Source organism: Plecotus auritus (assembly GCF_963455305.1).
Source record: "Plecotus auritus genome assembly, chromosome: 13".
NCBI classification, from domain to species: domain Eukaryota; kingdom Metazoa; phylum Chordata; class Mammalia; order Chiroptera; family Vespertilionidae; genus Plecotus; species Plecotus auritus.
Genome location: NC_137779.1, coordinates 25,001,137 through 25,027,027, shown reverse-complemented (window position 1 = coordinate 25,027,027; position 25,891 = coordinate 25,001,137). Strand labels below are relative to the sequence as shown.

Sequence of the window (25,891 nt, the reverse complement as noted above, 5' to 3'; positions counted from 1 at the left end):
GGAGCGGGGAAACCTAACACTGTTCCATAGTCAGAGCAACAGCCAGCATTTACTGAGCACCTCCGTGTGCAAGACACGAGGATAGCAGCTGTCCTGTGTGACAGACACTCTGGGCCTGCATCACTGTATCTGTTTTACAGATGTAGAAACTGAGGCCCAGAGAGTTAAGTCACTCGCCCAAAGCCACACAGATGGTAACTCTCCCAGCTGGGGTTCAAATCCAGACAACGACAATGACTAATCCAGTGGAGAGGAGACAATGATGGGTCAAATGTGAGCAGGGACTGGGTCCCAAAGGACCTTGAACTCTAATCCCAAACCTTGAGATTTGGACATAAGGGGCATGGCAGAGCCTTAGTGGCCTAAAACAAACAAAAACACTAAAACAAACCAACAAAACCACTCTCAAGTAGCCTGATGGGAGGAGGTCTGATGAAATCTCTCTCTACGTTTGAGACTTCGCTCCACAGTAAGCCAAATGCATAAACCATGAAGAAGAGTGACAGTGCCTGCAGGTGGTGAATCCCAGGAGCCTTCCTGGAGGAGGAGGAGAGTCTCCAGTCAGGTTCAAAGGGTGCTGACTGAATAGAGATGGGGTGGGAAGAGGCTGCCCTTTTGGGTTAGATGATCTGGGTTCACATCCCATTTCTGCCCTCGTTAGCCCTCTGACTGGAGACAAATGGCCCCAGCTCTCTGAGCGTCAATTTCTTCACCTGTCAGATGAGAATCCCATCTACTAGTATTTTCATAGGGTCCCTATAATGACTAAATCTGGTGATGATTGCAGTAAAAGAGGCCAACATGCATCGAGTGCCTTCCCACGTCCAGGCGGTCTTCTAAGTGTTATTACCTTATTCACTCTTCAGACCCTCCACGGCTGAGATCCGAACTATTACAGGTGAAAACACAGGAGGCACATCTCGGCATCTGCCGGTGTGAGCCACAGTCAAGCCCAGGCCCACCTTCAGAGCCTGAGCTGTGCCCACCAGGACGTAAGACACCCAATGTTTAATGAGCATTTTCTATACGCCAGCCGCTGTACTCTGTGAGACTGATGCCAGTTACCATGTGTGACGACAGTGTCTGGCACATCATAGGTACTCAACAAACAACATGCCTATGTATGCATATGTAGATGTACGTACATGTTATGTTTGCATGAATTCAAAACCATAAATAATTTACATATGTATGTACCTAGGGATGCATGTAAATATTCCCTATATGCTGTGAGAAAGACAGAAGCAATTTAGAGCAGAAAGAAAAAAATGGGGAAACGAACCAGGTCTGGGAGGCAGACATTGGAAAGTTCTAGCACAAGGCATTCACCCTCCACTTGGTTGGAAAACTCATCCTGACGGAGTTGGGCAGTGCTGAGAATGCAGAGGACAGACACTGCAGTGAGGACACGCAGCCTGAGGGAGGGGACCACTGACGCGAGCGTGCACACTGGGGCTCTAATGGGCAGTCCAGGGCGCCTGCAGAGGCCCAGCGCGCTCCGCCAGCCAGCCAGGCGAATCGATCAGTCGCCGCTGTGGCTGTGACCATCTTGCTCTCGCTCCTCCCGTGACATTATCTGTCTCCCTCTGCCCGATTGTGCAGGCAGGAGGGAGAATCAGTGAGACGCTCAGGGGAGTGAGGGCCTCATCTCTGCTTCCTGCTGCTCCCAGCTTCTCCATCAAATGCCTTGGGCCCAGGGTTCCATTATTAACACACTGGGAACAGGTGGGGGCAGCAGCCACAAGCTGGGGTGTCAGTGACCACAGAGACATTAAACAAACGGGGGTCCACCTGGGCTCCCCACCAGCCCCAGCTACCCCACCTTCTGCAGAGAGACTTCCTACGCCTGAGGCATTCCTTATGGGCAGGGAGGGGCATCCATGTGCTGGCCTCTGGGGTTTGAGAGGCAGAAAAGAAAGGGAAGGATTCAGATCAAACTCAGCTCATGAGATAAGCCAGTGGTGGAAATTTCGGGTGCATGCCCGCTTTCTAAAACACAGGCCTGGAAGACTTCACTCCTCTGACTGAACCCCCTTGTCCCCCACCACCCGTCACTGCCTCAGCTGGACCTGGGAGAACCCAACTTCCACAGACCACAGCCTTCCCTGCTGGACCTGCCCCCCCCACCTCCCCCCCACACACACACACAAGTCCCTCCCTCGTTTTGAACCCCCTTTCCTGAAATCCCAGGCTGGGCAGGCCTCCCTGCCTTTGCATATGCTGATCCCTCTGCCCACGGTTCCCTCTCCCCCCACCCCGGGCCCCAGGATGAGCTGCTTGTTTTGTTTCTAGACCCAACTCAGATGCTCCCTCCACTAGGAGGTCTCCCCAATCTCTCCAATGAGAGCCCAGAGCTTCCTCCTCCAGGCATCCACTGCCTGTATCCCCGTGTGACACGTACCCTTGCCACGTCGCATTATTATCACCGGTTTCCACACTGATCTCCCAAACCAGGCTGAGCATCTTAACCAAAGCATTCCTCACTGGGGGAACTCTACTCTCGATCCCAAAGTAGGAGCTCCTAACACATTTGCTGCTGGAAGGACGATGAGTAAGACACAGCCCTAGCCTTCCAGGAGCACACAACCATTTCAAGAAATAAAAAGGGCTTTGGATTTAAAGAGACCTAGATCCAAATCCAGGCTCTGCCATGTCCCAGCTGTGTGACCTTGAGCACGTCGTTTGACCTCTCTGAGCTTCTGTTTCCTCATCTGTAAAATGGGGGTGCTCATAGCCTCCCCCTCACAGGGCTGCTGGGAAGAGTCAACAGAGAGCTCCTAGCATATCATTGGTGCTCTTGTCCCGGTTGCCCCTGGTCGGCGGGCATGTCCCAGGCGTCAGAGACAAGGTACTCACCCCCCGGTGGCTCTTACCTGCCCTGTGCAGACGCAGCGCCTCCAGGATGTAGGACCCTGAAAGCTGGACCCTTAGTGCGGGGATGTCCAAGGGCAGGGGCCCGCCTGCTCCGGGCTTGTCCCCATCAGGCTGCGGTGGGGTCGGAGCGCCCTGCCCACCCCTGCTCTCCACCGCGAGGCTCGGCACAAGGCAGTGGATGAAGTGTAACTGAGACCTTCGGATCACGCTGGACAACGCATCCTAGAACCGGAGAAGAGGGAGTCAGGGCCAGCTGTCCAGGGCGAGACAGACAGGGGTTAAGACACTCCCCAGCATACACTCATTCTCGCCAGAGCATGTCCTGGGGCCCCTCTGTCCTACACCAAGGACCTCCTACCTACGGCCTGCTTTGTACTCAGGAAAACCAGGGGGCCTTCATAATGGCCCTTGTTGTAACAGATAGAGAAACTGAGGCATGGAGAGGGGAAGGGGGTGGCCCAGCAGAAGAGGTGGACTAGAACCCAGGACCTAATCTGTGGGCTTTTTTAGTATAAGATGCTATGAGGTTTTTTTCAAAACTTACCCTTCCCGTGCCCCCACCCTCTGGGCTCAGCCTGACCACTGACCAATCAAATTTCCTCATTTGCTCCTGGATGAATGTTTCTAGGTAACACAGTTACATCCAGTGCTGCAGCCTGCTGCTTCTCCCAGGGAGAGCCTGGTGGTGAACATATGGGCCCTGGGGAGGGAGGAAGGCAGGCAGGCCTGCGTGGTCAGGAGGACAAGTGTGATTCCTGCAAACTGCCTGAAGCCACTCAAGTCAACACCAAGCAGCCGAGGCTTTGGCCTCAGGCTGGGACCATCACGCCCCAGGAGTGTGACTGTGGCCGTTGCCTTGCTGCCCCGAATGCCGGCGTCCTCCTCTGTGGCACTCAGGGCGATGCCTGCCCTCCAGGCTCACTGGGAGGTTAGAGGAGCTACAGGTGGGTGACCCATCCTGGAGGAGGGGAGGGACGCGTGGCTGTGGGGACAGGGCACCCACTCACCATCTGCAGCTTGATCTGGGAGCAGGGGGCTCTCCTCTTCACCGCGGCAAAGCTGCTGGCAAAGACCCTCCTCACGGCGCAGCTCCTCTGCAGGGCCTGCTGGGAGGTGCCCTCCAGGCCGGCCACCGCGTGGCACACAGGGGGCAGCTTGGCCCGGGCCTGGAACAGGCTCCTCAGCTCTTCCCTGGCAGGTCCAAGGGGGAGAGAGGGGGCCTTTAAGGGCTTTCACAGGAGACGGGTCCACACTGCTTCCTGCTGACCTGCTTCCTGAACCCGCCCCGTGAATCACACGTGCTGGTCACTGTCCCTCTCGGCCAGATGAGCCTTTGCCTCCTGACCAACGCCAGCTCCTTCCTCGGGCCCCGCTCCTCCCGTCAGAGCCTCTCTTTTGCTGGGTACCCCTGATGCACCTTCTCCGAGAGCAGAAGCATCTCTGGGACCCCAGAACAGGTCCAGCACAGAGTAAGTAGTTACTCTGTGTTTCACGCAAGAATGAAGGACTCGCAGGCTGAGCAGTCAGGATGTGGATCTGGACCAGTCAATGCAAAGGCCGGCCTGATCTGAGGGGCGGGTAGTGCCTTCCCTGGGCGCTCCTGTGAGGTCCAGGTTCTGAGATTGGTGGGCCAGAGCCAGGGCCCTGGAGGCTCTGCTCCGGTAAGCCTGAGCTGGCCCGCCTGCTTCAGTGGGCAGAAGAGGATTAGGAAGGCTGGGCAGACCCTGCTGCGCCCTGGGATGAGGCTGGGCCCCAGAGGAAGCCCCTGCCTCTCAGGTCCCACCTAACCCACCCTCCAATAGAAGCGTGAAGCACCTCCCACCGCTCCCTGCACGCCCAGGACGCACCCCAGCCGCAGCCCTCAAGACCTGTTATCCATCTCCCTCCATGCCTGACCCAACTGTGCAAACTGTTGAGGAAATGTGTCTCAAATGCCCAAAGCTGCTTCAAGTGGTTAAATGCCTGACCGAGCACAAAGACCAAGAATGGCTTGAAGACACTCGCATTGTAATAAAAAGCTAGGGAGGGGCCCGGGAGCCCCCTGGAAGCAGGAGCCCTAAGCGGAGAGGGCAGGGCCCTGGGGCATGTGAGCACTACCCTCTGGTACAGGGAGAGGAGGCCATACCCTTAGTCCTGGTCCCTATACAGGGACTGTCCCCTTGTGGGGTTGGGAGACTTGACATTTGGCCTTCAGTTTACTCTGTGACCTTGAGTCACATGTCCTCTTTGGGCCTCCACTTCTGATATATAAGGCAAAAGTGCTTGACCAAAATTTGAGTGTCCAAGAACCCCCTGAGAAGTTTGTCAGCAAAGCAAGTCCCGGGGCCCTCCCCAGAGAGATTGGGTGGCGCCCGGGAATCAGAATGCCAAGCAAGCTATCCTGGCACATCTGGCGCTCTTGGCTGCAGACCTACATGCTGAGGAAAAGCACTGTTTGCTCTCAGAAATCACCAATGCTTGGCTCTCGAGCACACAAGGCCTCCCAATGGGATTTACTCCCAACCTGCCCGCTCTTTCACTCCTGTGAGCACGACTTTGCACGTGCTGTTCCTTCCTCCAGATGTTCCTTGCTCACCAGGCCATCTGGCCCACAGAGGTTGGCCTCATCCTTTCCGAACCCCAAACCCCTCACCCAGCCTGCGACACAGGATCCTGGAGCAGAAAGTTAATCTCCATGGCCACAGTGAGACGTGGGTTGAGGGCCTGCTAGGAGCCAGGCTACCTAATAAGCCACCAGTCATGTCGCTAAAACCTTCCATCGGACATGGCAGCTTGACATCACACCCACTACTCAGATGATGAAACTGAGGCCCAGGTCATGCAGCTTGAAAAAGGCAAAAGCAGAATTTGAGTATCTGCCTGACTCCAAAGCTGTGCACCATCTACCAAATCTTGCGGTCTTATCCAACAAACCCTGATTTTATGGTGGAGAAAGCAAACACACGCACACAAACACGCACACACATGCATGCACGCACTTCCAGTAACCCTCTGAACCAAAGGCAGTGATTGCTGCCAGCCCTCGGCCAGCACTTCTGGAAAGAGCAGCCAGGGAATGCAGTGAGTTTTTTTTTTAATGCTACAAAACATTATCACTTCGGTTTTACAACCCCCTAGTTCTAGGATGTCTATAAAAGCTGTTCCAGTCACATCATCTCTCAGATACTTAATGAAAGGCAAAGAGCCGAAATAAGAAGTCACAGCCTCGGACATTTGTTCCGCCTCCCCAGAGGCCGGCTCTTCTCCTCGGCTGGGCTCACTGGCCCTGGGGAGACATTGCACTGCTCTGATTTGAATTACGGCCCTGTCGTTAGAGATGGTTCCCGGAGCAGCCCTCACTGGCTGGGTTGTTGTGACTGCACGGCCCTGCGGGGGAAGGAGCCGCAGCACCTCCAGTGGCCCTGTCCTGTCCCTGGCCCTGGCTGGACTCACCTTTTCGAGTGCTGCAGGACCTGGGGGGCGTCCAGGGCTGAGAGGTTGGGCTTGGCCCTATGGAGCCAGCCCGTGAGGTCGTAGCGCACAGGGTCCTGTCCCCGCTGGTGGGCGATCTCACACTGGAGGGGCTGCTCACAGGGTCGAAGGGCAGAGGTCCCTGCAAGCAGACAGTGCATGAGTGTGGGGGCCCAGCGAGGACACTGCAATCACTTGGAGTCACCAAGAGCACACTCGTTGCATTTTAACATGTCTCCAGGCAGCTAGAGCTGACCGTTCTGGGGACCCACATTTCCCCTGCTTTGTGCATGTGTCCGCATTATTTCCCACATGGATTTTATTCCTCCTTACAGTCCTGAATCCAGAATACCTGTTTTCCCCAAGCATCATTAGTGCATGCAATCTGCATGATTTTTTTTACCAGGCCCATGAATCACCTGGACTGTTATTAATGTTTTCCTTAACTTGACTCACATTTTTACAGATAAACCCATTTATAAAGGAGCATTATGTTGCAGGTTTGGTGGGCAAACTATATTTATTTTTTAATAGTCATGAAAATAAATACATAATTACTTAAAATGTTGAAAATATTTTTATCTTGAATACCATCAGCCAAATAAAGGCACAGCCTACTCTTGGGAGATGCTGGCAGACACTTCGCTGGGAGGGTCTGAGTGGGAGAAACAAATGGGCTTGGAGTTGGAGAAGACCTGAGTTCAAATCCTGACTCTACAACTTATGACAGCGGCTATGCCACTTATATCTCTGAGTCATGAGGGTTGCCCAGCCCCCTCGGGCCAGCCACCTGCAAACATACCTGCGGCGAGAAATAGCAGACAGGGAGGGCAGGTTAGCCCGACCCCCGCCTATTCTGCTTGATTGACTGCTTTCGCTCCCTCAGCTAATCAGAAAGCCCTAGAGGCAAAGATTGTTTGTTTTTTAACAAAATGTCTGAGTCACTGTCTCTCAGTCAGACAGCAACAAAGGAGTAACAGTCTCTCCCCTGGGAACGAGGGCATTCTGTCGGGGCATCTGTGATTGGCATCTGGGGCCTCATAGGAAAAGGAGAGGGGCCACAGATTAGCCGAACCCCCTCCTGTCCCCGCCACGCCCTACAGGACACTTTCTGCTTCTGACCCCATTTTATGTCCCTTTTGTCCAAAAGTCAAGATGCAGAAAGCATTCCATTTGAGGAATCCGTTTCATCCGCTTCGGGACCGTCGGGTTTCGCACTTCATCTATCCTGTACCAGGAGTCATTGTCCTCCTCACCGTGCCAGCGCTCTGCGTGCTGTGACTAGAGGCGACCAGCCCAGCACTGCCTGACGCCCCGGTGATGGCTGCCATGGAGCAGAGGGGAAGGGAGACGAGCACAGGCGGGTGGGGGTTATTATTTTACACAAGGTGGTCAGGCAGGTCCCTGCGACCCGCAGGAGGTGAGGGAGAGATGCATACTGACGTGGGGCGGAGAGCGTTCCAGGCAGAAGAAACAGCCAGTGGAGGACCCTGGGGTGGGGATGTTTAAGAAGCCGCTGCGAGAGCGGTGTGATTGGAACAGAGCGAGAAAGGAGAGGGGAAGGGCAAAGGGCAGGTTCTTCCGAGGCCCTGCCGTGGTCCAGGCCTAGGGAGTCAGCAGAGAACAGACAGGCCTGTGTCCTGCACCCTGGGGGCCCCGGGACGTCAGAGGGCCATGAGGAGCAAGCACATAGATAACAGCATCCAAAGTCCTGGAAAGGGCCCTGAGGGAAGTGACCAGGGAGCTGTGATGGGACAGCGTGGCTGGGAGGGGACAGCTCAGACAGGGACAGGGAGGGCTCTGAGGCGGGGCCTTCTGGGCAGCGAGCTGCAGGGGGAGGAAGTACAAATGCCTCTTGGCCCACATGAGCTCATCCGTCCTCACTCCAGTCCCCTGGGAGGCGACTTCCCAGAAGCCACACACATTACAGTGAAGTCATGGAGCAGGATCCAACCCAGGTCTCTGTGGACAGAAGCCTGGGGAGCTTTGAACAGCTCGGCCTGCTGGCCGTTCTGAATCTGGGTGTGCCTCCTCCTCCACCCCCACACCCCAAAAGCCCCATGCCTGCCCGCCCGTGTGGCTGAGTTGTGGAGCATCCACCTACGAACCAGGAGGTCACAGTTCGATTCCCGGTCAGGGCATGTATGTAATTATATATATAAATCATATACATTTATATGTTTTATAAATGGCATAATTATATATAATTGTATTTCATGACTGTGTTGCTATAAAGACAAACAGATTACTATCAGTAACACATGCATAACGAAATGCCAACGCTGGGTGGCCTAAACAACAGAAATATATTTCTCACAGCTCTGGAGGCTGCAAGTCCAAGATCAAGGCGTCGGCAGGTTTGCTTTCCCGCTGAGGTCTTGGCTTGCAGACAGCCCCTTTCTCCCTGTGCCTTTCCTCGGTGTGTGTCCGTGTCCCCATCTTTTCTCAAAAGGACACCAGTCGTGTTCAATTAAAAGCCACCCCCATGACCTCAGCTAACCTCAGTGGTCTCTTTAAAGACCCCTCCTTTACATAGACGCACATTCTGAGGTACTGCGGCTTAGGACGTCAGCGTGTAAATTTGGGGGAGGATACCGTTCAACCCATCACATATGTATGTTAAAACATTGTAGGCCTGGACCGCGGCAGGGCCTCCGAAGAATCTGCCATCTGCCCTTTTTCTGCGGCTGACAAGGACAGAGTCCCACCCCCAAGCTCCCTTGCTCCCTTACCTTCGGTGCCAGCTCCTTTCTTCTCGAAGGCTGCACAGAGACGCTCGAGCACCACGCTGTCACTGGAGCCCTCCACCCGGACCTCCTCGTCCAGGACCCAGAAAAGGCCCCTGGCGTCCACAGCACCTCCTCCAGGCGGTAGGCGGACCTGGCGGGAGATCTATGATACACTGAGGAGCCCTGATCCCCAACCGATACCAGTCCTGGGCTTCTCTATCCCCTTATAGGAGTCAGGGGAGCTGAACCCCAGGCATCGTTACTCAAACATATGGCCCGGATCCACACTTCCATGTATTACCACTCAACCCAAAACCACAACACTGTAACAACCTCTCAGCTCCAAGAAGTCCGAATCCCACCTCTACCCTCACTTCCTGTGTGACTTTGGGCAACTCGCTGCACCTCTCTGAGCCTCATTTCCTCTAATGTAAAGTGGAGGCTGGCGGTTCCTTCTGCAGAGGGCTGTGTGAGGATTTCACAGCAAAGCGCCGTGCAAATGACACATTTCTAGATACACACGCGGCTGTGTGTACGTGTGCACAGCCCAACATGAAGGGATTTATTCCATCCGCATCGCTTCCCCCTAGAAGTCTTTCAACTTTTTAAAACTAAAATCCTGAGGGGGGAGGAGAAGTGCCCAAATAATGTTTCCGAGGAGATGGTGAACTTGGTTCAATAGCACAGACATGGAATTTTAAATCTAGCCCCGAGCTTGAGACCATCCAGGCAATGCTTATAATTTTGCACGTGGGAAACAGAGAAGCCGGGGACATTGAGGGGCTTATCTGAGGGCCCGTGATGAGTTGGCATAACCAATGACCGTGCTGAGTGGTTACGGAGGAAATGTGATGCGTACGGTGGCTCTGGTGACAGGGACAGGGACTGCGGGGCCTCCCAGGATGGGAGGATTTCAGTGCTAAAGCCAGCAGGATCCCCGGCACATCAGGACAGCGGGCTTCCCTAACAGAACATTGACCCACACTCCTCAGAGGCCCCTAGAGAAGAGACATGTCCAGGCCACATGGAGAGACATGGGCAGAACCAGAACTGGACCCCTGGCCTCCTGTCCCTTCACCTTGTGCTTCTTGGTTGGGGTCAAAAGCGACAGCCAGCCCATCCTCAGAAGGCAGCTGTTTCCAGCCACGACCCAGGCATCGGGGGAACCATAGCCCTTCTCTCCTCACTGCCACGGTCGTTCCTCCAGGACTTCCCCTTCCAGGGATGGGAGCATGGCAGGGAGGTGGAACCAGCAAGAGAGGCGCCAACAAGCTGCATAAGCAGGTGAATGGCTGGCAGGGCTCACGAACAAGGGGGCTTTGAGGGGACGGTGCGGCCCACTGTGAGCCAGGAGAAGCCTGGGAGCCCACCCTGCCTGAATGGATACTGGAAGGAGGGAAAGGGTAGTCCGTGCCATCAAATGGCAGGAGAAATTCAACCTGCAGGACACCTACTAGGTGCCAAGCACCCTGCCAGGTGCAGAGAGCATTCATGACTCGTCGCTTAAAGGCTCAAATCGACAAGTATTTCCATTGAAAGGCCTCGCAGTGTCTGAGCGCCCTGGTTTGCTGGGCCCCATGTTACCTGGGAGGGATGCTGATCCACAATGGCCACTGTGGTCCCCGGGGATGGCTCCGGGAGGTCAAACTGCACGGGAAGGCCTTCCTGAAAAGTCACAGAAATTCAAGGTCAGTTCCATGCATGAGCCGAACGAATGGGATAGAGAACTGCAGGAAGAGGCGAGAGAAGTGAGGACTTTCCTCACCCCCAAGACCAGAAGAGCTGCTCACGCAACCCAGAGACTTGTAAGCAATAACAAAAGGTTATTTTTAAAGTCAATGTGTTTTCAGGGAGTTTATTAGGTCGAGTTACCATGGCAAATGGTAACTGATACCAAAGTATTATTTCTATTTTACATGTGGAAAAAAATGGAGGATCAGAGAGGGTGAATGACTTTCCTAAGGCCACACAGCCAATAAATGACAGAGTTAGAGTCAGACCCCAGGTCTCATCAATGTCTTTTCTCTGAGGTTTATCCATGTTGATGCTTTTGTTTCTTGCTCTGTGGGCTCCAACCAAAGAAATGGCAGTAATTTGAAAAACCCATTATCTATGAAAAAAAAATATATATATATGGGCATTTCTAATATTTTGCCCTTAGCACTTGCTGGAGTAAAGGGGTCTCCTTCGGGGAGGAAGGAGGGAGCCGAAATCCGGGTGCTGGCAATGCTCCACTGCCCACCTAGGCGGTAGGTGCGTATGTTCATTTGGCGCAACCCATTGAACAGCTCACTTCTGATTTATGTGCTTTTCTTGCGTAGCTGTTATATTTCCATTTAAACTTTTTTTTTTCCTAGTGAGAAAAGAAGGGCTGGCAGGAACAAGCCTGCACGTATTTCCCGTTCACACCCCGTTTCTCTAGGTGCCTCCTGGAAGGGAACTTGCATCCCCCACTCTAGGATGTTGCCACACTAGGATCCAAAGAGCAGACCCACTGCTTCCACCCAACAACACGGCAAAGGGCTTTCCACATCGGAGAAGATGCAAGCGCAACGTCAGGGGAGGATTTAGCTTCGATGAGGTGGCAAGGAGGAACTTTCATCTCAAAGAAGGGGGCAGCTGTGGGAACAAGGCCCGGGGAGCCCCACGTTCCTTGGTGTCTCTGAACTGAAGGGCTGGGGGGCCATGGATGGAGGCTGGGAGCAAGGGAGAAGGGGGCGCAGCACAGGCCTGGGGGCCAGGCCTGGAGTTAGGGTTCTTTTGTTCAGTGATGAGCCAAACAGGATGCAGTCATGGCTACGGAGGACCAGGCCTCACACCGTCCGCTGCACCCTGGTGAAGGCCCCCTCCGCCTGGCCATACCTCTCGGTAGCGCTCCAGCGTGGAGGCGAAGGTCCGCTGGTAGAAAAGCAGCTGCAAGCGCTCTTGGGTGTAGTTGTGACACAGCTCCTCGAAGGTGGCGGCCCGGTCCTTGCCTTGGTGCCGGGGGTTTTGAAAGCCCGGAGAGTCCACCACCATGATGGAGGCCATGGAGAGGTGATGGGAGGAGAAAGATCTGGGGAGAGAGGGAAAAGATCCCAAGGTGGCATGGCATCTGAGAGCCCCGGTGATCCGAGCCACCAATGCCCACGTCACAGAGATGGAGAAACTGAGGCAGTGTGCTGGGTGGTTTTGCAGATCCAACGGCTCTACTTTCAAAACCAGGCTCACCACTTACAGGCTGTGTGACCTGGGGTAAGTTAATTAACCTCTCTGAGCATGGATTTCCCCAACTGTTGAAATGGTGGTAGATGATCCCAAGGACTGTGGTAAGAATCAGAGGAGTTCATGTTTGGCAAGTGCCTCCCGCGGACACCTCAGGCCTTCAGGGACTGTCCTCCCCACCAGGCCCAGAGTGGAGGGAGGACTTGCTTCAGGTCCCCTGGCAAATTGCTATAAAGTTAGGACTAGAGCCTCCTTCTCTTTCTTGGCAACACGCTGCAATAGAAAAAGAATTTTTTTCAGTGCCTCTGTTTATAAAGTTCCTTCAAGCCATCTCCTCCTTGGGTCCTCCTGACCAATCTATCACAACGGACAGAGGAGGGATTATTTGCATCAAAATGCAGGAGCTAAGGGACTTGGGAGATGGTCACCTGTGGGCTCCAACCCTCGCTCTGCAAATGAGGGGCTGTGTGTCTTGAGAAAGTTGCCCAACCTCTCTGAGCCAGCCATGGAAGAGAGAATGATGGAGCCAAACTCAGAGAGCTGTCGGGAGGCTTGGAGGCGAGAGCTGTGAACACAGGGTCAGCCGCAGGGGAAGTGCTGGGTAACACTATTGCATCTGCTTTTATCATCAGCATGATCAGCATCCACTTCAAAGGGCCCTTACTCTGAACCTCAGCTCTTCCCCGTTACTTGCCGAGATGTTCCATCTGTAAGACGGGCCAGTGAGATCAGTCACCGCATAGCGATGCGTGAGGACTAAGCCAGTTAACACTCGGAAAGTGAGACGCCTGCCAGGGGCTGATAAATGGTGGCTGCGGGTACTGTTACCACCGACGCACCCATCGATGCACCCATTTAATGGATGTGGCCCCAGAACAAACCACGAAGTAACTGCCCTCCATGGGCTGAGGCAGCTTCCTCGGTCGGCAGTTCGTTTTCTGCCCCCAGTACTCCTTGCTCCAAGTGAGCACAATCTCCTTGGCTGCTATACTGGTCTCAAGTGGTAATTATTCCAGGAGCGGGAGAGGGAGTGGATTCTGTGTCCTGGTGACATTGGAGGACCCCAGCTGCGCTATTGCTACGCACCAGCCTCACCCCTTAACAGGATGTCAGAAGCCTAATTACGCCTCCTGCTTTCACAGAAGAGAGAGGCACTTGCCTGGGTTCTGGATCCGCACCACTGGAATCGCTTAAAGATTTCCAAGGGCGGGCTCTGAGCTGCCTCATCACGATAGGAACCAGAGGCTATGACGTCTGCAGCCTTCCAGGCACACATCCTGGCCCACTTGGAAATTCTCCCCTGGTGGTTCCCCCTCCCCAGGAGGAAAGTTTAGAAAAATAAATGGATGGGAGCACTCTGGTGGGTTATCTGGGGAAACTTGAAGGTATGAGGGGGGAGTATAGCATTGTGTTTGCATCCCAGCTCCACCTGCCTCAGTCATCTCATCTGTACAATGAGCTGATGTGAATATCAAATGATCAGCGAGTTGGGTTGAACAATTAACACGGGCCCTGGCCCTTAGTAGGTGCCTCCTGAATCATTAGCTTTTATTGTTGGTATTTAGGATCTTGGTTAGGAAGCGTTATTTAATTTCCTTATTTCTCTGAATCCTCACAATGACCCTGAGGGGATAGAGCTCTTTTGCATTTGCAGAAGGGGAGATCAGAGAGGCGCAGTGATTTGCCAACATCACACAGCCAGTGGGTGGCCGAGGTGGAATTTCAACCTGACACTATGCGACTAAGAAAATCCATTCTCCAGCCCCAAAACCCCCTACGCTGCTCACCTGCCCATGCTTGGGCTCGTTGTGAACCTCAAAGAGGCTGGCTTTGTGCCAGGGAATGGCTGCAGTTACCTGTTGATGAGTGAGACCACGGCAGCAAAAAGCTCTTGGTACAGGCCCGAGGCCATCCCCTCCACACACTCCACACCCGTCATCTTGAGCCCTGAAATTGGAAAGGGGAAAGGGTCAGGATCGCCACTGGCCTTAGAGAACCCCCTTCCCTCACACACAACCCCCACCTCCATCTCCCCGCTGAAGTCGCACACCCATGTTCTGAGGACCAAGTATCTTATCAGGATCTCTAGGATCCTGCTCAGCCCTCAGGGCTCAGCCCAACGTCACCTCCTCAGGGAAGCCTGCCTTGATCAATACCCCATTAAGCCAATTCCTAGCTCTACCTTGCGTATTTTCAAAATTAATTTAGAGAGGTATTATTGATATACAAAAAGCTCTACCTTCCTATTATATACATCCTGATAAGTTTGATAATAAGTATACCATAAACATAACCATCACCTCTAAATGTTTCCTACCCCTCTCTTTGTGTGTGTGTATGTATGTGTACATGATAAGAACAGTTAACGTAAGATTTACCCTACAAAAAAATTTCATTACATAATACAGCATTGCTAACTACAGGTACTATGCTCTACAGTAGACATACCCCCTGATCAACTAACTCCTCTACTCGGTCCTTTACTCTCTAGGATGTATTCACCCTGCATAAGAGAAACTACATATCCTCTGGCCAATATCTCCCCCTCCCCCCGCCCCCAGCCTTTGGTCACCACCATTCTACTCTGCCTCTATGGCTCCGCCGTTTTCGGATTTCTGATGTAAGTGGGATCATGGTGTACATTATCCAAACGTGCCATTTGCTGCAACATGGAGGAACTTCGAGGGCGTTACGCTCAGTGAAATAAGCCAGACACAGAAGGACAGATCTACGCTGCTTTCCCAGCACTGACCACAGCATGTCCTGCAGGTGTGCTTATGTTATCCACCTGTGTGCGCCCTCCCCCATCTCTGGGCTGAAAGTGACCTGAGGATAGGACGGTCTCTGGTTTGCTGGCTCCCAAACCCCCAGTGCCTGACACATAGTAGGAACTCTGCGAATGCTTGTTGTTCTCTCTTTCGGGAGGGAAATTTGGCAATTTTAGTACAGACGCCATAAAATGTTCATATACTTGGACTTAATAGTGTCACTCAGAGGCTTTTATTCCAGTGAAATATGCAGAGAAACAAGGATTTCTGGGTACACATGTTCTCCCGATTGCTGATCAAATTGGCAAAAATCACTTTTTCAAAACAACTTAAATATCCAACAATAGCAAAGGGATTAATTTGTAGTCCATCCATACAAAAGAATGCTTTAAAATGGGTAGAGAAGAATACTGAATGAGATGAAAAAAGTGCCTACCTCCAATGTTAGGAGGAATAAAAAAGCTTACCAACTATTAAGATTCTTGTTGTCTCAATTTTGTTTAAACACACACACACACACACACACACACACACACACACACACACTCATTGGTCCCATAGAAATAGCCAGCCTTGGTTAGAGTGCACTGAACGAAGTGGGGTGAAGGGGTGCGGAGTTGGGGTAGAGGGCTGAGGGTGTCAGATCACAGATCCTGGTCCTTTAGATTTCTGGTTCCACCTACAGAATTGGAAACACAAGTTCCCAATCTGCATGCACCGGTGCCTGGAGAAATACTCCTGCTTGTACATTCCAGGCAGCCCGCTGCAGCCCCAAAGCATTTCCCATCCCTCCTTTAACTTCACCCCCAACCTGGGCCGTTGCTAGGCAACCCACAGCCTCCCAGTATCTCTAAACCTGCCAGTCCCCTGCCTGCTTAACATCTACCCTGGAGACCTCAGCCTGAGAGCTTGACTCAGCCTCACACAACAGTGTGTGCACATGTTTCGGCGCGCGCGCGCGCGCGAGTGTGTGTGTGTGTGTGTGTGTGTGTATACATTTTCGTGGTGTGCATGTCTGTGTACAAGTAGGTGGTATGTGTCTTGAACATGTTTGTGATTGTGTGAGAAAAATGCATGTGTCTATGAGTGTGTGGTGTAGATTTGTGTGCACCTGGAAAGCCTACATGTGGTAGACCCTTGTTACATCCTTGGTGAATCAGTGAAGGAATGCTAGTATGTCCCCAGGAGCAGGCCCAGCGGGGACCTTGCCCACCCAGAGAGGCAGCCCTTACTACCTGAGCTGGTCTCCTCGTCCTCGAGGCCCCGGCGGCTTGACCCAGATGTCACTTGCTCGATGATCTGTCGCAGGTGGTGCTTGAAGGTGGCCGTGTTCAGCTCCTCGTACTCACAGCCCAGGGCCTCAGCGGCGTGGTTTGCCCACTCAAACCTCATAAACTGCTTCCGACCCACTGCGAGGGGGACAAACGGAAGTACGGCGGTGAGTCCTGGGCATGGGTGGGCGGGCGTCCAAGAGAACCGGGGCTCTCGGACCTCCCACCCTCCAGCCACCTATCCTTGGCAGAAGCCTGAACACCGGCCCAGACCTGGGCCCCTAGCAGATGACCCCTGGGCCGGGGTCAGATTTCCCAAGAGACATGTTTATCCTACTTCCTTGACACTTGCATTCTTCACTCTTTAAAAGCGATTAGAAATACCATAGGGAACACTCTAAACGTAGAATTGGGGAATGGTGAGTAAAAGTATGAATTTTCTACCCACGTATTCACTTATCTATCCATCTACCCATCCATCATTTCCTGCCATCCACGTACCTATCCATTCAACGACCCACTCAGCCACAACCCCGCCATCTAGCCACCCATTTATTCAACACATATTTACTCAGTTCCTACTATGTGACAGGCACCGTGTGAGGCACTGGGAGGTCAATGATGAGCAAGACAGACAAAGCTTACAGTCTATGAGGGGATGAAACAATGAACAAGTAAATAGATAACAGGATAATTTCCGGGGATAAATTATAGTTATATTTTTTTCTCTTTACTAAAATAAAACAGGGCAATGAGATCAAGAGAAACGGAGGGAGCTGCTAAGGCTCTATGGTGGTCAGAGAGGGCTTCTACGTAGGCCGTGATCTGAACGGGGTTATGAAAGGTGAGAGGTGCTGGCCGCACACGGAACCAGGAAGAGCTCTAGAGGCAGGAGGAGGAGGCAGTGCGAAGACCCTGAGGCAGAGACCAGCATGGTGTGCAAGAAAAATGCCAGGAAGGCCAGGTGGCTGCAATGTAAAGAGGGGAGGGGAGTAACCAGATGAGGTTGGAGAAGCAACGGGGAGCCGCACTACGGATGGTCATAAGGACATTTAAGATCAGCAACAAAGACGTGGTACGACACGGACAATGCTTACAGTCAAATGTTAAGGGAAAACCAACCTATGGTATGATGTGAACTGTGTAAATCACTCTAAGCTGCTGCAAAAAATAAGAAGAAGAAGAAACATCCAAATGTTAACAATCGTAGCTGAGTAAGGGGATTCTGTGTTTTCCAAGTTTTCTATACTGGCTGCATACTAATTTTGTAATCCACGTTAAAAAAAAGAAGAGTTGTTTTTTTTTAAATATATTTTTATTGATATTTTACAGAGAGGAAGGGAAAGGGATAGAGAGCTAGAAACATCGATGAGAGAGAAACATTGATCAGCTGCCTCTTGCACACCTCCCACCGGGGATGTGCCCACAACCAAGGTACATGCCCTTGACCGGAATCGAACCCGGGACCCTTCAGTCCGCAGGCCGACGCTCTATCCATTGAGCCAAACCGGTTTCAGCAAGAGTTATTAAAACAAATGACAGTGCCATCCTTAAATAACTTCCCCCCATAGCTTATCTTCCCATAAATGTGTCTCTGTCTTTGAAATAAGAACCACAGCTGCCCACAGAGATTTCACGATCCATCAGAAAGAGAGCACGGGGCCCAATTCTTCGAGCAGACGCCCTGAAGCATCGGCCTGGTGTAAGGCTAAACTGGAAATCTGGAAAAAGACTTTATCCGGGACCTTGATGCCACGCAAAGAGAAGGAGCTCTGGCCCATCACTTGGGGCCACACGTCGCCACTGCTTTTCACTGAGGTCCTCCTATTGCCTGCTACTGCTGCCTCCGTTTTACAGATTACTCCCATTTTACTGATGAGGAAACATATTCAGAGAGGTAACGTGGCTAAGCAAAAAGTCCTGCCGCCTTCAAAAATGATAAAGAAGAGGTGAGGACGATGGTGGCGATGAGAACGGTTACCACTCCTTGACCCCATTTTATTTGACATGTCATCTGTGTTCAGCTCATGGCTTTGGAGTCAGAAAGTTCTGCATTAGAATTCCTGATATGACACGTGGAAAAGGCTCAATACGTGTTAGTTGTAGTTACTCATCATCGTCATCATCATCAAATCTTCACAAGAGTCCCAGAAAGCAATGTTATCATTCCCATTTTACACATGAGAAAACTGACCCCGAGAGTCACCACAAGTCAGACTGATACTAGGTGGAAAAACTATTTCCCCCAAGTCAGCCCTTCCAGCGCCACCTGCAGGGAATGCCCCATATCCTTGTGACCCTAGAGAGGACTTTCTTTTCAATGGACCCGCTTATCCTTTTCACTTAAACACCCTGCAAAGGGAAATGTATAGCATAGCACACACATGAGAACCCATTTGTTGGAGGAGGTCATTGACAGAACGTGACCACCAGCTGACCCAGGAGCTGGCCCTGGGCAATCGGAGGCTCCTCGCCCTCCCCTGTCCTTGGAATGTACCTTGTGCCCACCGTTCCCACACTGGGAGCGGCTCCAGGGCCCCAGCCTGGAGAGAGGGAGATGCTGATGACAACACCTGGACTGAATACGTACTGAATGAACTCCTTAGGCCTCTATAGAAACGTTTAAGATTCTGGCAGGTGTGGCCGCCCAAGGCACACGTCATAGGCAGGTCCCCTATTAATCCCGCCATCTACCCATCGGGAGGGGCCTGCCTCTTCCTTCCGTCTCTCCTTGCCCTCCGCGTACGGGGGGGCCACTGCGAACCACCACCATTATCAGCTGTCACAGACAGGAAGTGGAACTGAATACAACATGAGCACAAAAACATCATTAGAATCTCATTAGATACAGTTACCTGGGAGCCAGAGGGCTGCTCTCTCTGTTAAGAAGAAAGAGAGGCATTAAAGGCTATTAGCCCTGAGTGAGACTTTCGTCTTCCTGGGCAAGGGGGGTGGGGGGGACAGCAAATTAAAGAGGCTGTAACTGTCGAGGCAGGCGATGTCCTGTCCCTCTCCTGCGGCCTCCCCCTTGCCTGCCACTCTCCAAAACAGTCCCCCACACTCCACCTGCAGTGACCTTCCGTCGGAAAGGAGGACTCTGAATCCTGCCTGATTGAAGGGGCATGTTTCCAAATACACAGAGCGGAACCCCACTGCTGAAGTCCAGGAGGCACACAGGGAACTTGACCAGGAAAATGCCTCTTCTGCTCCCACCTCCCCGAAGGCTGGGCCGTGCACTATATCCAGCCGCGGGTTCCTCTATCTCGGCCCACACACGGTTCAGCTCCGTGGTGGCCTTCCACCCAGCCGATCTCGGCATCCTCTCCCTCTTCTGCGAGCATCACACTGGGAGGAGGAAGGCTTCCCGGTGCCCTACGCGTCACCCCTCCTCGGTCTCACCCACCGAAGAAAAAGAATCAGAAATGCCCAACGGGATTACAAAGGCTACCTTAATATCCTAATGTCAGCCAAGCAGCTCCTCAGGCCAGGCACTGAGCTGAGCCCTGAGCACCCACGGCCTCACCGAATCCTCCCTGCAGCCCTGTGAGGGCAGGGTGACTTTCCAGGGTCATGCAGCTGGTAAGCAGCAGAGGCAGGACTTGAACTCGGGCCTCCAGGCTCCAGCACGCAAGACCCTAAGCGTGGCGTCATGCGGAGGGGCCTCCTCTCATAAGGGGGCCCTGTCCCCAAGTCAGAGTCGGAGGTGAAAAACCAAGTGCCCTTAAAGTTTCCCTGGAGAAATCTGCTCAGTTGCCCATGACGTACAGTATGGCAGCGCACCCACAATTCCAACACAGCCAGCTGTCCCTCCGGAGGCAACGGGCGGCTTGCCTTCAGGGCCCATGACCTATGCAAAAATACGTGTCTGTAGCCCCTGGCCTCCCGTTTCCCTTTGCAGGTCTGGCTGGATTTATGTAAGCACGATGCCTGTGTGATGGGACCGCCCACCCTTGAGTCTGTTTCATATTTTTAAATGATTAGCAAATAACAATTCTATTCAGGCAGCCCGCCATGCCTGGAGAAGGCACACCTGAGCGAGTCTACGTGGCGGGGGAGGCTGGTGGTGTGACCTTGGCTGATCTCCCAATGGCCTTGCAAGGTCTGCGGCAGCCGTGGGCAAACTACAGCCCGCGGGCTGGATCCGGCTGTTCTATCCGGTTCTCTTGCTCTCCCCTCCGCTCCTTTACTTTGAATTTATATTAGTTCACACAAACACTCCATCCATGCTTTTGTTCCGGCCCTCCAGTCCAGTTTAAGAACCCATTGTGGCCCTCGAGTCAAAAAGTTTGCCCACCCCTGGCTCTGCGGGCTGAGTGTTGTTGAGCCTGATTCTACAGGAGAGGCCACTGAGTCACAGAAACGGATACGGCCCAGCGCTAAGTCACACGGCATATGAATAACCGAGCTACAACTTGATTCTAGGTCCCCAGAGAGAGTGAACAGAGGAGAAATGGGAAAAAGAAAAGAGAACGGAGCCAGGGAACGGAATGGCACTTCATTTTCTGAGCTGCTCAAATCCACCTGCACAGGCAGGCTGTGTTTTCTTTCCCTTTATGCTCGCCACAAAGAGAGACAGAGAGGGGGGGGAGGGAAATAACATGACTGCCGTTCCCTGTGCGCCATGAGTTCAATTGCTATCAATTACTGGGGCCTCCTGTATGTATTAATAACCAAGTCATTTCTCTTTCCAACAATAGCCGTGCTGGTGCTGACTTACTGAACACTGGGTGACTTATTTATAATGCTGGTGCATCGGCTCACATAGCCTCACACGGAGGCTTCCAATTCAGAGCCCCGGGAGGAGGGGGCCACCTGCAGGGAAGAGATAAGCCTGAAAGGCTGTAGATGCTACAAGAAAAGGCAGCGCTCCAGAGACGGACTTCCAGCGTTCAAATCCCACCTGCCTCCACTTGGAACCTCAGTTTCTTCTTCTGTAAAATGGGAATCTACCCCCATGGAGTTCCTGAGAGGCCCCAGTGAGGCTGTCTGTGCAGATCACTTAGCGAAGGACCTGCCCGTTAAACTCTGATCACATTCAGATTTCTGCCCAGAGACATCCAGCAAATTTCTATTGGAAAATGTCACCCTCTCAGAGGCCAGAATTTCAAGTCTCTTCCTGCTTCTTAGGGCTCCTTCCTGTTCCCACTGCCCCCAGATGCCATGCTGCCCCACAAATCTTGGCATATTGTTCCACCTGCCCGGCCTGGGAGAAAGTTGCCATCTGCCCCAGGGCCTTTGTTCGTCTGCAGTCAGTGCTCCCTGTAAGGCCCGGTCAACAAGCATCTATAAATTGCTTCTCAGTTGCTCATAATCAAATAGGAATCACTGCCCACAACCTGGCAGCTGGCGAGACAACACAGAGACCACTCCCAGTGCTCTGGGGAACATGAGCAGGTGTGCTGGAAGAAGTCAGCTTGCTGAACAAAGCAGTTAGGGCCGCATCCGATTAAATGTAGCAAAATAGGCTGCATTCCTGCAGGACTTCTCAGAGCTTTGTGTGTGCCAATGTGCGCTGGAAATTTACAAGAGGGGAGCCTGGGTAGGGGTCTCCTGAACTAATTTGATCTCACCTCTGTGAGCCTCAGTTTCTGCATCTGTAAAATGGGGTGGCTCCTCTCCCAAAGGGTCATTTTCAAGATAAAAATGAGACACTGGGTGTGAAGCTGCCTGGGAGTGTCCCCAGAGGAGGGGATCCACATTGAGGAGGAGAGTCAGCATGGAGACCTCAGCCAAATGGGGTCACCATCACTCGTCACTCACGGGGGGTCTGTAGGAGCAAAGAGTTGGGGTGGGACCAGCAACAAATCCGTGAATTACTTGCCTAAGGCCACAGAGCTAGCAGGGTAGAAGCCATAATCAAATCCCATTACCATCATTATAATCATCACCACAATCACCAAATCCACCATCATCACCACCATCACCATCATCACAATATACATCATCATCACCACCATCACCACCATCACAATCATCACCACCATAATCACCATATCCACCATCATCACCACATCCCATCACCATCATCATCACAATCACCATATCCATTATCATCACCCTCACCATCATCATTACCATATCCATCATTACCAACCTCACCACCACCATCATCACCATTATCACAATCACCGTCACTACCATAACCACCAATCACCATATCCATCATCATTACCACCATCACCATCACCATCACCACCACCACCACCACCATTATCATCATCATTATCATCATCATTAGCAGTATTGTTATGCTCTGTCTCTGAACAATGAATCCAGACACTCACACTAGAGTTTTCACTGAGCCATCGCCATCTCTCCCCAACAATAGGTTAATGGAGTCTCTGGTGATCAAGGCTGAAAGAGACCCCAGAGAGCATCTAGTTCACCCCCATTGGGAATGTCCTTTCTCCTCTCTGATCATCAGTTTCCTGATCTATAAAATGGGAGAACTGTACCTACTCGAAGGGGTGTTGTTGAGATGGCCAAAGCACTTAGTGCCTAGCAGTCAGCACTGGAGAAATGTTAGCTGCCCTGGTTATCTGTGGGAAACAGAGGCCAAGAAGATGGGAGAGGACTTCGTAAGGCCAGCCTGCGAGTGAGTGGCTTGGCCAATCTGAAATCTGATCCCTGCCCTTGTTCCTGAGGCGTGGGGCTGCCAGGGAGTGCCGCCTTTTAGCATCAGCCACTTCAGGGTTTTGCTTTTTTTTTTTTTTTTAAATATAATTGTTTACATCCCAGAGCAGCCATTCCAGCTTAATGAATGAATTCAATATGCTTAGAAAACACAGAATAAATCCTTGCTTGTGGCCCAGAATAGGCCTGGCTGCACCAGCTGTCAGGCAGGGAGCCAAGCCACCAGCTGGGGGAGGGCGGAGGATGTGGGGTCTGTGGTTACAGGAATACAGGAGAGTGGGGCTGGGCCCAGGAGGAGACAGGCTTCGGGGTTGCTGGGTCCCAGGACAGAGCAATGAAACCTCCAGGTTGTGGGGCCGAGAGCTAATCCTCTCTTACTCAGAGATCTGTGTCAGTCTCCAGGGGCCAGAGCAGGGGTCTTTATGTTGGTGCCTTGCTGATGGAAACACGGAGGCCCCAGGCCTTGCCCAATGGGGTTCCTCTGCCTGGAGCACTCTCCCCAATTTTTTCTGTTTTTGAGATTGAGCTCAAGGGTCCCAGGCCCTGGGGTGGGGCTGACCATTTTAAACGTGGGGTGTCTCCTGCCTAGGATTTTCTCTTGGCATCGCCAATGCACTTGTCTGGGTCCCTCTCCATTGATCAGACTGAAATCCTGTCTTGAAAATTCTGGCTGGTGTCCCAGGACAGCTGAGGACCGCCAACCAATAGGCACAGAGAACAGAGATAAGGAAGAAAGAGAGGAGAAAGTGGAGAGAGACTAGCTGAGACAGAAAGGAAGGGATAAAAGGAGAGAAGAAGGAAAGAAATGAGGGAGGAGAGAAGGAGGAAGATAAGGGGGAGTGGAAAGGGCTGAGCCGAATAAACAGCAAAGGCCCAGGAGTCCAGAGGCTCAGATTCTAGTCCCTGCACCTCTCCTGCAGCCTTGCTGTGTGACCCTGAGCAAATCCCTTCCCCTCTCTGGGCCTTGGCCCCTGCCCTGTACAAAGAGGGGCTCAGTCAGGCCTGCCAGTCTCAGCCCCTTCTCAGCACGTAGACTTTCCAGCCCTGCAGGGAGGTACCAGGGCTCGGCATATGGGAGATGGTCCCTGGCTTCCGCCATCGTGCAGGGAGGTCTACTAGGGCAGGTGAGGCTCTGGGAAGCTGAGCTTGCCATCCGAGGCCCTCTGCACAGAGGAGCCATCTCGCCCAGACTGCAGCTGCCCTGCTTCTTCTGACTCAATGGCTCTCAATGTCTCTTAACCCAGGGCCTGAAGAAAGAAGCAAGGCTGGTCCCACCAGCTGGGGCCCCGACACCAACCCCACTCCACACTCCTGGGGAAAATGGAGGGAGGCACGTGTGTTCTGAGCGCTGAGCACCTGGGACAGGTGTGCAGTTGTCTCATTAGAGCCAGGAAGCAACTGGGGGGAGGGGGAGCAGGAGGGAGATGCCCCTCTTGGTTGCTGAGCGCCAGATGGAGGACTGACCTCTGCTCCCCCAAGCCCAGCCTGCTCCACGTATGAGAAGAAAAGAGAGGACAGGCCATGCGTCTGCTTTGGAGTGGCAGACAGAGATGGGGGCCCCGAAGTGGAGGCTGCAGGTCCATTGGGAAGTGCCACACCTTCCTCTGACCCTCAGTGACACAGTGCACAGCAGGCAGAGGTCCAGTTTCCTGCCACTTAGAGCTGTGTGACCCTGAGTTAGTGACTTCACCTCTCTGAGCCTGGGTTTCTCCACCTACAAACAGGAATGATAACAGCAGTGCCTACCCTATAGGCTTGGGAGGGTTAAAGGAGCCAACCCGTGTAAACACCCAGGGAAATGCAAATGTTAAACTTTTGACCCGCTGGCAGTTCCACGTCCAGGAAGCCACGCCTTCAAACCCTCCCTCATGGGCACAACCCCCACATACAGGGATGTTCAGTGTGGTGGTTTAGAACACCGAAGAGCAGGAAGTGCCCTGAATGATCGGCAGGACTGTTACATAGGTGGAGGCCCACCCACTCCAGGCAAGCCCTTGCGGTCAACAAAGAGAATTGGAATCACTATGACCCCTAGTGCAAAGAGGTCAAGACTCGCTGTGAGATGAGAAGAGCAAAGGGCACAGAAATGGAGATGGTGCGGACCCATCTGTGTAAAGACACCAACCAACCAACCAACCAAATATTTGTTATGTGTGCAATGTAGCTAAGTGACATTTTAAAGGCCTGAATATAAGCCTATCATTTTAGGTTGCAGTAATACACCCATCTCATTTCCTGGTGTTAATAATGTGCTAACTACAGCTGGGTACAGTGCCGCCACGGGAAAGCTCATGGGGCTCTATGTACTGTTGTCCCGGCTTCCTGTGAGTCTATAATTACTGCAAATAAAAAAGTGTACCAGAGCCCTGAATAGTGTGACTCAGTTGGTTTGAGCTTAGTCCCACGTGCCGAAGGATCGCCAGTTCGGTTCTCCGTCAGGGCGCATGCCCAGGTTGCAGCTTTGATTCCGGGTTGGGGTACATGCAGGAAGCGGCCGATCAATGTTTCTCTCTCTCTCCCTCTCCCTTCCTTTCTCGCTAAATTGATTAAAAAAAAAAAAATTTTTAATTTTAACAGGAAAAAACCCAGCCTGTCAAGGTAGTGACACTCTCCTGTGTGACCATGTCATGGTGGACCCCTGTCATGTGCATCTGTCAACTCCCATGGAATGTACAACTCCAAGAGTGAACCCTTGGGTAAACTATAGACTTTAGTTAACATCAGTGTATCCACATTGGCTCTTCCGTTGTAATAAACGTCACCTCTAAACATTAACAATGGCCGCCTCGGAGGACGCAGGGACTTGGGGGCTGAGGAGAGATAGTTGTTCATTCTATAGTCTTCTATATTATATTGTTCCCATTTTTCACAGGAAGACACCTTCGCAGTGTTGCATATGCAGTAGCTTTAAGACAATAAAGGCAGTAAAACACTTTGCAAAGTGCCATCTGAATATACAGTC

General features: G+C 52.4%; 1 protein-coding gene across 1 annotated transcript in view; it reads right to left on the bottom strand.

The window, feature by feature from the left end:
• The window catches only part of MYO18B (myosin XVIIIB), a gene marked incomplete at its 5' end in the record, with an annotated part of 185,465 nt that overhangs the window by 120,305 nt on the left and 39,269 nt on the right, over positions 1–25,891 (bottom strand). The window contains 8 exons of the mRNA XM_080649891.1: positions 2,874–3,096; positions 3,882–4,065; positions 6,307–6,466; positions 9,057–9,207; positions 10,638–10,718; positions 11,916–12,108; positions 14,114–14,204; positions 16,261–16,434. Coding sequence (XP_080506017.1) covers positions 2,874–3,096; positions 3,882–4,065; positions 6,307–6,466; positions 9,057–9,207; positions 10,638–10,718; positions 11,916–12,108; positions 14,114–14,204; positions 16,261–16,434 — 1,257 coding nt within the window. The remainder of the gene's footprint in view (positions 1–2,873; positions 3,097–3,881; positions 4,066–6,306; positions 6,467–9,056; positions 9,208–10,637; positions 10,719–11,915; positions 12,109–14,113; positions 14,205–16,260; positions 16,435–25,891) is intronic.